Here is a 12469-nt window from a genome sequence, read left to right as displayed (position 1 = left end):
TACTCTTATGATAAACATAATGCCCTAAAATATAATACTTTTAAACTATTCTCTCCCCTATAGACGTCAGTGCAGTAAACATAATTCATCCAAAATCCTAAATTCTTAACCAGGGTGTTGGATGCTTTGATATCGGGAACCCCACTCCGGGTGAATATCAATATTTTGGGAATAAGTGGCAATGTATATGCAGCTGAAGAGAAGAATTGAGATGTGGATCCCATGGGCACAGCCTGAGGAGAAAAATAAAACTCTCACCTCTGAAACCAGTCTTTCACTGACCACAAATACAGGCACACACAAAAAAAACAAGCCATAAACAGGGCCACCAGAAGGAATGAAAGTTCTCCCCTTGCTGCCCATTGAGAGTGACCACTGTATGAATCCATTCTCACGCTCTTCTTTCAAACACAGAGTCCACGCTGAGATGGACAAGGACCTCACTTACTCCCAGAACTCGATGACAGGAGAGGTGGCATTCTCAGAGGTCACATTCAGGGAGTTATTGGTCCTCTGGAACTCCACACAGTGTTCTGTCCGTGGGTACAGGGAAAAACAGAGAAAGATCATTAGCCAACATTTGTCATGGCTAGGGAGAGAGTTCTTACTCGGCTCCACAATCAGCATTCTTGGCACTAGCAGTCAGGATATCAAAAGACAAATTGCATTGGGAAAAACTGCTGTCAGGGACCTCTCCAGAGTACTAAAAAGCAACAGTGCCAGATGTCTAGAGACTAAGGTGCACCAGGCCATGGTCTTCGCAATCACTTGCTATGCATCCAAGACCTGGACAATGACTAAGGATGACAGAAGAAGAATCAATGCCTTTGAGCTGAGGTACTGGAGAAGAGTATTGAACATACTATGGACTGCCAAGAAAACAAATCAGTCTGTCTTGGAGAGGGTGAAACCAAGTTTCTCCTTGGAGGCTAGGGTTTTTAAGCTCTGTCTCATAAACTTTGAGCACGTGGCTAGGAGGGATCGGTCCTTGGAGAAGGATATCATGCTTGGAAGGGTGGAGGGACAGTGCAGGAGAGGAAGATCCCAGATGAGATAGATTGACACAGTAACTAGGGCACTGGGGGTAAGTGCTTCAGAGTCAATGAGACACGGCAGGCTTCAGAGCTGTTGTACTATGAATCACAGGCAACTCAACAACACATAACAACAACAGGGAGAGTTTAGAGGTTCAAATCTACCAGCTGTTACGGAGAATAGCCCATTTACTCCCATTAAGATTTACAACCTTGGAAAACTGACTTGATGTCAGTGACTGAGTGAAAGAAATGCAGTGAAAAATTTAGGAGGATGGGAAATAAGATGTCTGGAAGGAACAGAGGCAAAATTATCTGTAACAACCCCTCATATATATGATGACTTCAACCATCCCATCTCACCTTCTACCACATACTCTTAGTCAGTTCTAGAAATGGCTTGGGGTGACCAAACCAAGGCTACTGGACTGGTTCCAACTCACCATCACATTCCCTCTTTCCAAGAGGAAGCTACCATCTTTATCCCTTAGAGCTGCTGTTGGATTCAAACTGCTGGCATTTCATTAGCAGTGTAACACAAAACACACTATACCATCCTTTTGGAGTTTCTGTTGCTGTCACCTAATCAGTTCTGTCTCGTAGCAACCCTGTGTACAACAGAGAGAAATCATACCCAATCCAGCTCCTTCGTGCGTAAGCCCACTGTTACAGTTACTGTGCCGATCTATCTCATTAGGAGTCTTCCTCTCTTTGCCGAGCCTCTACTTTTCCAGACATGGGGCCCTTCAGGTAATGTGCAAAAGCAGGTAAATGAAAGGTTGGAGATTCATGCAAGTCCACCCAGAAACACTTGAGAAGAAATTTCCAAAAACCCCATGGAGCACAACTCTATTGACATACAGGATAACAATTAGTTTTATACATTTTTTGGTACATATTCTTATTTAGACGTGTTAGTAGCCTGGTGGGTAAGGAATCACACATCCATTCCAGGGGCAGGATATTCAAATCCATCAGTGACTCCACCAGAGAAGGAGGGCAGTCTTCTCCCATACAATTTACAGCCTCCCATAATCTGCTAGAGAGTCAGTTATGAGTGAGTTCTAACTCAACAGCAAGAAGCCTTCTTACTTTTTGGCTTGATCGAATGACATGAGCAAAGAGGCTTTATATGTCATCTTCTGCAAAATGTACAGACATCTCTAGGTAACTGTCCAGTATAAAGTCACAGCCCTGAAGAGATGATAGTAATGCCTCCCAGGGAAATGATCCATCTGGTTTGAATCTTAACTCCTCGGTTTGCTGTGGCCTTGAGTAAGTTAAATCTCGGTGTTCTAAGTTTCACTTCCTTCATTTTTGAAATGTAGGTAATAATAATATCCATCCTGCGAGAGTGATAACCAAAAGCACTGTCAGGGAGTCAGTCCCTACACATAGCAATCCTCTACCAGTTTCTGAGGCTGTAAGTCTTTAGGAGGGAGCTCTCATGTCCTAGTGGCAAGAAGTTGTGCTGCAATTTCAAAGGCATGCAATATGAGGCCACCAGCCACTCCACAGGAGAAGAATGGGCAGCCTCCTCCTATGCAATTAACTGCCTCTGAAAACCTGCTGGGGGTCAGTTCCGACTGTGGTACACAATAACAACAATACATTGTGCAGGATGTATACACAGGGAGCTCGAGTGGCCTAGTGGTAAGAAACTGGATGGCAATCCCGAAGGCATGTGGTTCACATTCACCAGCCTCTCTGCAGGAGAAGGATGGACAGTCTCCTCTTTGTGTGATTTACTGCCTCTGAAAACCCACTAGAAGGCCAGCTCTGAGCTGGTTCCGACTTGATGGCACATACAACATTCATTACACAGGGAGTCCTGGTGCTGTAGTCCAGAGGGAGTCATGCTGCCAACCAATGGCCACACCTCTGTCTGTTCAAATCTACCAATGGTTCTGTAAGGAAAAGACGGGCCGTCCCCTCCTGTGCAATTTATAGCCTTGGAAACCCCTTGGAGGGTCAGCTAGAATTGGTTCCAAGTAGATAGAAATGAGTGAGTGAGTGAGTGATACATTACACGCTATGCCACCAGGGCACCTTACACATGAATAGGAAGATTAAGCTTTAAAAATCGAATGTAGAGGAGTTATTGCTTAGAGGACACTGAATTTCTGATAACGGTAGTGGAACAATTTGGAAAAGGATAGTGGTAATGACTGCACAAAATTAAATGATGAACAGTGTCAACCAACTGCACCAAAGTAAAGGGGTAAAAAACTGTTACACTGACAAACATTTTGTGTTATATATATTTACAATTTTTAAAAAAGACAAAACAAGTTACTGAAGTCAAATACAATGAAATGTTTTCCATATTTATTTAGTAACCTGGATTTTAAAGTGTGAAATAAAAACAAAACAGTGTTAAAATTCTCAGTAAATTGTGGATTATAATTATTTATTATAACTCTGGAGTTTCACAAAGGCTGTTCACATCCTTCTATGTATTATTTTTGTGTCATAATCCTGGGAAATATTAAAACAGATACTCTTTCCCCCATTGTACATATGAAGAAAGTTATCTTTTTAAAACTAGCCTATTATGGCTTATAAATAAAAATGAAGGCTAGAACCCAGGGCTATAAATTATATAGATTTTACTTTTCAAATGCTTTCAAAATCCTGCTTTCTTCATTGTCTCTTCCCATCATAAGATAAACACCTAGTGATCTGCTTCTGTAATGATGGTTGTTGTGTGTCATGGAGTCAGATGACCCTCCAGAAGGTTTTCAGAGGCAAAAAAAATCACATAGCAGATTGCTATCCTTCTCCTGAAGAACAACTAGTGGATTTGAAGCACGTGCCTTTGGGATTACAGCACAGCTTCTTGCCACTAGGCTATCAGAGCTCCCTCCTGTAAGTATTATGCTGTTGTTGTTGTGTACCTTAGATCAGAACTGACCCATAGCTGACCCTCCAGTGGGTTTTCAGAAGCAGTTAATCACATGGAAGGAGATTGCCCATCCTTCTCCTGCAGAGCAGCTGGTGGCCTCGAACCATGTGCCTTTGGGATTGGAGCACAGCTTCTTGCCACTAGGCCACCAGCCTAGAAATCCTCTGGAGTAGTTCTGTTGGATTAAATGATCCATTTTACTCATGTATTTGGCTTCTAGTCTGTCTCCCCTACTAGACAGTAAGCTCTGCGAGGACAAGGATCCTTGTTTCTACAGTATCCTCAGTTCCCTTAGTGGGTGGAAGTGGGAGGTGTAAACACTGCAGTGTTCAACTACTAACTAACAGGTTGGTAGGTCAAGCCCACTCAGAAGCAATTTGAAAGATAGTCCTGGCAACCTCCTTGCAATGGTTTTACTTTTGCTGTTGTTCATTGCCTTGAGTCAGTTCTGACTCATAGTGACCCTCCACTGAGTTTCCAGGGTGAAAGTCTTAAGGGGAGGAGACTTGTCTCCCAAGGAGCCTCTGATGGACTCAAACCACTGCAGAAGCATGTCTTCATGTTAGCAGTGCAAGAGGCTACAGACTATGCTTCCAGAACTTCCTGTAAAAGGTTACAGCCTGTAGAGCAGTTCTGTTCTACATGCTAGGGCCGCCATGAATCAGAATCAATAGCAATCGGCAGGCACTACCTCCTCAGTCCTTAGGACAGAGCCTGGCGTGCAGTAGGCACTCAATTACTCTCTGTTGAGTGACTGAATGATTGTCAAGTGTTGCTTCAGCCCACTCAGAAAAGCATTTCTCATGATAAGGGCAGCCTGTTCTATATTTTTCTAGATGTTGATGTTGTTGTTGTTATGAGCAGTCTCTATTTGCCTGCAACCCTATGCACAATATCTCTGAACCCTGCCCTGTCTTGAGCCAATCTCATTGTCTCTGACAGACCAATCCCATTTCTTCAGTCACTATGTCAATCCATCTCATCCTGGGTCTTTCTCTCCTGTGCTGTCCAAGAACGATGTTTTTCTTCAAGGACTGGTCCTAGACTTTGAGAAAAGGAAACTCAGAAGGGGAGATATCAAAATGCCAACAACATAAGATTCCAGTCAGGAACTTGCCTCAGAATTGTCTGAGATGTGCAATCAACCCAAAGGCACTCAGGTCTAAGAATGCCCCAAAGCGAATGCCTTAGGCCCTAACCATACTTTTTTAAATAAGAGAAACTCCACTGAGATCTGCAAAGATTTTCATGGTCTGACAAGTTAGTTGTTAAGGGAGATTTCAGAGCATACTCACGCATGTATGTGTACCAATACATACACATTTTATATATGAGCACACACATGGGCACACCCCTGTGTGTGTGTGTGTGTGTGTGTGTGTGTGTATACTCATACATATGGTACATATAAGAAAACAACTGGATAATACTGATTTTAAAAACTTAATACACTCAAAAAATATAGTTTATGATATAGCAGATACTTTGCCAGACACAAAGGTTAAAGAGATAACTTCCCTTTTTGCCTCAGGAATTTATTGACAAGGTAACCTGAACTAATAAATAAAGTGCCATAAGAGAGCCAGGGCAGGTCAGGGCAGGTACTCGCAGTGACAGCTGAGAAGATACAAGCTTAAGGTGTCAGGGCATGGTACCAAGATCTGACTTCTCACTTAAAATATGGTAGCTGGACAGAAATGGCAGGTGAGAGTGGCAAAGGAATTCTGGGAAAGGGAGCATAAATGAAGAACTGGGAATAATAAAAGAAGTGTGAGGAATAAGCAGGAACCAGGTCAGAAAAGACCTGGAATGCCAGGCTAAACATTGCATAACTATTTTTCACTGTCAAGTAAAGAATTCAAATTCCACTTCAGAACTGAGTAACTTATTTGGTGAAGAATGAATTAACCATCGCTATACCCAAGTTCAAAGGTGATGCATCCTGTAGAATTCGGTCGCAGGTGACTCGACGGCACATAACAACAACAACATACCCAAGTTCAGGAGCCCAGGTGCTGGAATGGGTAAATGCTGACAGGAAGGTGGGCCATCGGCCGCTTCATGGAAGAAAGGTGTCGCAGTCTGCTTTCATGGACTGCAGCGTTGGGGTCCCTATCTCGAGTCTTGGGGTAGTTCTGCTCTGTCCTACAAGGTTGCTATGAATCACAACAGATTCCATGGCAATGCGTTTACACTCCAGTTCAAAACCACAGGAATGTGGACAAGAACACATCCAATAATTTCTCCACCTGCATGAAGAATCCTGAGTGGCTATAGGGTAGCCATTAGTCACAGACAGCTATTGAAATTACATAAAGAGAAAAATTCTTTCTCGGATGCACTAGACATATCGAAAGCATTCAACAGCCACATGTGGCTAGTAGCGGCCGTGTGATACAGCAGAGAAAACATTTCCAGCACCATAGAAAGTCCTTTTGGACAGCACTGACCCACTTATTTTTTTACTTGGTTGTTACTTTCAAAACATTAGACTCAGGGGTTCTGCTGCCATAGCGCTTCTTAAGAGAGTAACCTGTTGTAGTCTTGTGTGGTGCCTTGAAATATGAGCACTCAAAATGTATATTGGAATTCTAACTGCTCTACCTATGGATAAGGGCTCTGGTGGCATAGTGGGTACAGTGTTGGGATGTTAACCCAAAGGCTGGAAACTCAAACCTATCAGCTGCTCCCTGGCAAAAGACAAGGTAATCTGCTTCCTTTAAGGCTTATAGCTTTGGGAACCCAGTGGGGCATTTCTCTGTCCTAGAGGGGAGGTATGAGTTGGAATCCATTCAATGGCAAGAGTTAACAAGACATGAGTTTATGCAAAATCATCTCTCTATCATTTACTTGGCAGGTTTCTAGCATATTGAGCTAAGACTGAGGTTTGCCTGATAGACAAACGCCATCCCGCACCCAGTTTCTGTGGCCAAGCAGGGTGAGGACATGGACCCTTCGGAGATGGTCGTACCTGTATTCCACTCATGGTGGCAGCTTCCCCAGGGAAGGTCAATGGTGAAGCTGCTGAAGAGGTAGAAGAGGGCCCAGGCCAGGACGATGATGTAGTAGAAGTTGAGGAGGATGACGATCACCTGGGAGGCATAGCCGATACCTGTGGGAGGAAACTGCAGAATTGGGCTAGGAACAGTGGCCAGATTTCTCACACGCTTCCTGTCCTTGTTTAGGAGATGGTCTATGCTCCACCATCAATGTCCTCAGACAGACAGTACTGGCTCTAGGACCTGCCTCTCTTCTCTCCACCTCAGTTCTCAGGAATGTGCTACTAGAGAGAGCCCCAGAAACCCACCACACAGACATCCCTCCCACTATCTCGTGATGCACATTCATCTGTGTGAGACACTGAAAACTCAGTGATTCAAAGTGATATTAGAAATGTGCAAGACTAACTCTAACAGAGCTATAGTTACTGTGCTCTGGAATTAGTCTGATCTATTTCTGAAATCTATAAACACAAGTCAGTCAAGACCAGGAACAAACAATTCATAAAGAGAAAACACAAATAGTGAAGAAGCATTTAAAAAATCATTATCCCTAATAATTATAGGTGTACAAAATGACATAATTAATGAAATACTGTTCTGATCTACAACCCTTGCAATACAGTTTATGAATTATGCAGCTCAGTAGTTTCCAAACTTGTCTGCATATTAGGATTACCTGGAGAGAATTTTAAAATTTCCATATCTAGGCCAAACCTTCAAAACCCTAAGGCTATAAATCTTAACAATAGAAAATTACTTCATCTTTCTTCCACTGATGACCTTCTGGTTAGTAGCCCAACCCTACACAGGCATCAGTACAGTTTTTAAATACCCAGGCCATTCCACTGTGCAAACAGGTCCAGCAGGCACTGATAGAACTCAAACTGACAAAGATGAGAGAAGAGAGATCTGTCATGCCTAGTGACATTGTCAATGTAACACTTCCAGAGGACAATTTAATAACTTGATTATCTATATATATGATTTTGTTATTCTAATTTGGGAAAATCACACACACACACACATTCTCCCCACCACCACCATAAAAAAAGGAAGGGGAAAGCTATATGAATAAATAAGTATGATAGAATTTGTCGCTTATAAATAATTGAAAATACGAAAAAAAGCCCCAGTAAGAAAGCACTGCTAAGTAGATTAAGACATGCCCACGTGATGGCATTTTGTGTGATCATTAGATGCGTATAGTGTTCTTGTGGCTGTTGTTAGTTGACACTGGGTCAATTCCAACTCATGACAGCGCAGGTGTGCAGAGCAAAACCACTCCATAAGGAGTTCATGGCTGTGACCTTTAGAAAGAAGATCATCAGGCTTATCTTCTGCGGCACCACTGGGTGGGCTCAAACACTCAATGTTTTTGCCTGATAATTGAGTGCTTAGTTGTTTATGCCACTCATGGACCCCCAATTATTTTAAACAAAATGAAAACAAGCACAAACTGAAAGACAGAGGGCAGAAACTGTGCCTAGTCTATATTAGTAGACATATAAATTCTATATAGAAAAAGAAATATTTTAAATAAAGCAACAAAAACTGGGAACAACCTAAATGTCCTTCAGTGGGTTGAATGATTAAGCAAATAGTGTGATACATTCATATTATTACATATTATGGAATTATGTTATTGTTGTGTACCATGGAGTCTGAACCTACCCATAGCTGACCCTTCAGTGGATTTTCAGAGGTAGTTAATCCAACGGGAGGAAACTGCCCATCCTTCCCCTACAGAACAGCTGGTGGGATTCAAACTGCATGCCTTCGGGATTGCAGCACAACTTCTTGCCACTAGGCCACCAGAGCTTACTATTATTTACTATTATTTACAATTATGTTACTCAGGATTGAAAAGGGATCTATCCCAAAAGCATTTTGAAAGGAAAAGCAATTAAAAGTTACAGACTGTATGATCTAATTCCATTTCTATAACACCCTCAAAAAGGCAAAATACTAGCAATGGAGAAGATATTAGCTGTTGCCTGGGATTAGGCATGACCGAGGGAAAGGAGGATGAAGGGAAGGAGTGTATATGCCTATGTTAATAGACATAAAAATGCTACGCCACCCTATGCTGTCCATCAGAGTCCTGTGAGAGTGGAGCATTATATGATATCTTCTCATACTTCTTATTTGAACTCAAGCCTTTGTCCATATCTCTGTTTCCATCCCTTTGCCCATCTCCTCATGGACTAGTATATTATGTTACCTAAGAGAAGGGTTCAGAATAGAGACATAGAATCTTGCTGCAACCTCAGCACTGTTGCTAATAAACTAGTCATTCCAAATAAGACTTATCACCACCAGGGCTCACTCCTACCGTGGAATCAGGTCGAAAGTTACTCACCCTCAAAGATGGGACAGATCTTCCTCCAGGCTGTGACACCTCCTTGGCTAGTATACTGGCCCAGGGCCGTCTCCAGGAGGAAGACAGGAATGCCGCAGGTAAAGAGGAAGATGAGGTAGGGGATGAAGAAAGCACCTGTGGGCGAGAAACAGGCTGTCCATTACTTGGTACTATTGTGTTCAGGGTCCACATTTACCTCTTCCTACTACTATCCAAAGCTGTGGGTCAGAGTCTGCAAGGGGCCATCAATGTGGATGTCTGAATCACAGCAAAGACCTCTATCTATTCCATTATGAAGTTTCAGCCTGCATCTACAAAGTTTTGCTTATCAGCAAATATCAACTATAGCCTGTCCTTGTCTCTTCTTGTTATGTGCCGTCTGGTCGCCTACACTCATAGCGACAGTCCTGAACCCTGCTCTATCCTGTGCCAACCTCACTGTTTCTGACATATCTACACCCATTACCCCAGTCACTGAATCAACCCATCTCATCAAAGGACTTCCTCTCCTGCACTGTCCCTCCACCCTCCCACGCATGACATCCATCTCCAAAGATGATCCCACTTTGCAACATGTCCTAGTCATTGTCCAGCTTTCTGACACATAGAAAGTAATTGCAAAGACCATGGCCTGTATCAGGCGCACTTTAGTCTTCAGACTGACATTGTTGCTCTTCAGTACTTTGTTTCTTAGTGCCACTGAAGTAGTAATACCACAATCGAGTAGTATTAATGAGCTGAAAGTGATTTTCTCACACCTTAAAAGGCTAGAAGTCCGAATCAGGGTGCTGGTTCTACCAGGCATCTCTCTTTGTCTTGCTTGTGTTTCTTTGTCTCTATGTTTAAAACTCACTACTGGCTAGTTAATTCCAACTCATAGCAACGTCCATTGGGTTCTGAGGCTGCAAATCATAGGACGTGATTCTTTCTTCTGCAGAGCAACTAGTGGATTCAGATGGCCAATATTTCTATTAGCAGGCCAATACATCACGTGCTATGCCACTAGGACTCCTTTCTGTGTCTATGCTATCTTTTTATATTACTCAGAATTATTAGGTTTAAGACACACCCCACATTAATAATAACTTTATTTATTTATTCAACATCACGAAGAAAACTCAATTCTCCAGCAGCATTACATCCACAGGTATAGGAATTGGCACCCCAATACCTATTTTAGATGGGTACAATTCAAACCATAACAGCCTAAGTAACATAAGACTTGAACCAATAGCGAAGAGTCCCTTGAATCCCCTTAAATAATGAATGCCCAAGAGCATTACACAGTCCACAGTGTATCACTGTTTTCAAGGAACTGATTCCCCTTAATGTCACTTAGGAGATTCTAGGAGACTGAAATAAAATACCCCTTTAGAAACCTTTTTGCTTCTGTTTTCACAATCACTGACTGAGGAAAATCAACCCACACTTGAAACGCTGGGTCTTTCTCCACCATGTACTTCCACTGCTGGCAAAGGACAGAAGAAGGGTCCTCAGAACAGAGCACTGGAGGCTAGAGAGCTGCACCACAAAGGAATTCTCAGCCATCTTCACAAGGTCCCCTTCAAGCCCTCAGCGGGGCACTGGTCAGAGTATATGTGTCAGAAAACTACCCAAGACAAGGGAAAACAATCAAAAAAGACCAAGAGTAAAGGTGACTGGTGTTCACCTAGCACTAGGGAAAGGACTTATTCCTACCAGCCAGACTGATTCACATTAAGATTGAAAGGACATTGGGTAAAGTACATCGAGGAGCATTGCCTCAGTAGTGGGGAATAATTAACTTCAGACAGAATACTATTTTGATTTTGTTTAACAAATCTTAAAAGAGAGATTAACAAAAAAAAAAAAACCCCAGCATCATTAGTAGTAGTATTGACCTACATCATGGACTGATAAGAGAACAAACAGATCTGTCTAGGAGAGGGTGAAACCAGGCTGCTCCTTGGAGGCAAGAATTTTTTTTTAATTAGTTTTAATGAAAGATTACAGAGACTTAGTGTTTCCAGTCATTCATTGTTGCACTTTTCTCCCTACCCACCCTCTCCCCAAAATTCACTCTTCTTCTTGAAAAGTAAAAGAAAAACTCTTTCATTGTTATGCAAGCCCTTCCCCCAAGTCCACTCCACCATGCAGCCATCATTCTGGACTCCTGTAATGACAATAATAATAATCACATAGCCCTTTTAAACAGTTCTCTCCCTCATCTTTTTCAATGCAGTATACATCATTCATCCCCTCCTTCTCTGTCTTCCCTCAACCCGGATGTCAGTCCCATTTTACAACAGTGGGCCTATGCAGTATTTGTCCCTTTGTGACGGAGATATTTCACTCAGCATAATGTCCTCCAGGATCACTTATTTTGTATAATATTTCATGAGGTCCTTGTATGTCAATGCTGCATAGAATTCCATTGTGTGAATATACGAAAACTTCTCTATCCATTCATTTGTTGATGGGCACTTGGATTGTTTTCAGCTCTTTGCTATTGTGAACAAAACCACAATAAACATGGGTGTACATGAGGCAAGCATTTTGAAGCTCTGTCTCACATATTTTGGGCACGTGGTTAGGAGGGACAAGTCCTCGGAGTGGGACATCAAGCTTGGAAGTTTGGAGGGACAGCACAAAAGAGGAAGATCTTGGATGAGATGGATTGACTCAGTGACTGGGGTAATGAGAGTAGGTGAGTCAGAGAAAATAAAAGTGGCTCAGGATAGAGCAGGGTTCAGATGTGTTGCACATGGGGTTGCTATGAGTCACAAGCCATTTGATGGCACATAACAATAACAACAACCAGAACAAAGCTCAAGAATATTTGTAGAACTACAAAAAACTATCAACAACCAATAAAGCAAAATCCCAATGTCTGGCATCCAATCAAAAATTTCCAGGCAAGTGGAGAAATAGGAAAATATACCTTATGATCAGCAGTTAAATGAATCCATTGACACTGACATCAGTTTTTAAATTAATAGTTGACAAATTGTTGTTGTTATGTGCCGTTGAGTCACTTGCGACTCATAGCGACCCTATGTACAACAGCGCTAAACTCTGCTCTGTCCTGTGCCAATCACACGGTCTCTGACACTCCCATCCCAATTATCCCAGTCACTGAATCAATCCACCTCATAGAGGGCCTTCCCCTCCTGCGCTGTCCCTCCACCCT

At 42.4% G+C, this 12469-nt stretch overlaps 1 protein-coding gene across 1 annotated transcript in view; it reads right to left on the bottom strand.

Annotated features, from left to right (window-relative positions):
* The window catches only part of SLC6A13 (solute carrier family 6 (neurotransmitter transporter), member 13), a 77530-nt gene that overhangs the window by 34002 nt on the left and 31059 nt on the right, over nucleotides 1-12469 (bottom strand). The window contains exons 3-5 of the mRNA XM_006891329.1: nucleotides 9301-9435; nucleotides 6911-7051; nucleotides 449-533 (exon numbers count right to left, since the gene is read on the bottom strand). Of these exons, the coding sequence (XP_006891391.1) occupies nucleotides 449-533; nucleotides 6911-7051; nucleotides 9301-9435 (361 nt within the window). The remainder of the gene's footprint in view (nucleotides 1-448; nucleotides 534-6910; nucleotides 7052-9300; nucleotides 9436-12469) is intronic.

Source organism: Elephantulus edwardii, unplaced genomic scaffold (genome assembly GCF_000299155.1).
Source record: "Elephantulus edwardii isolate Elephantulus edwardi_28Jun2011 unplaced genomic scaffold, EleEdw1.0 scaffold00096, whole genome shotgun sequence".
In the NCBI taxonomy this organism is placed as follows: Eukaryota; Metazoa; Chordata; class Mammalia; order Macroscelidea; family Macroscelididae; genus Elephantulus; species Elephantulus edwardii.
This window is presented reverse-complemented; position numbering and strand designations above follow the sequence as displayed.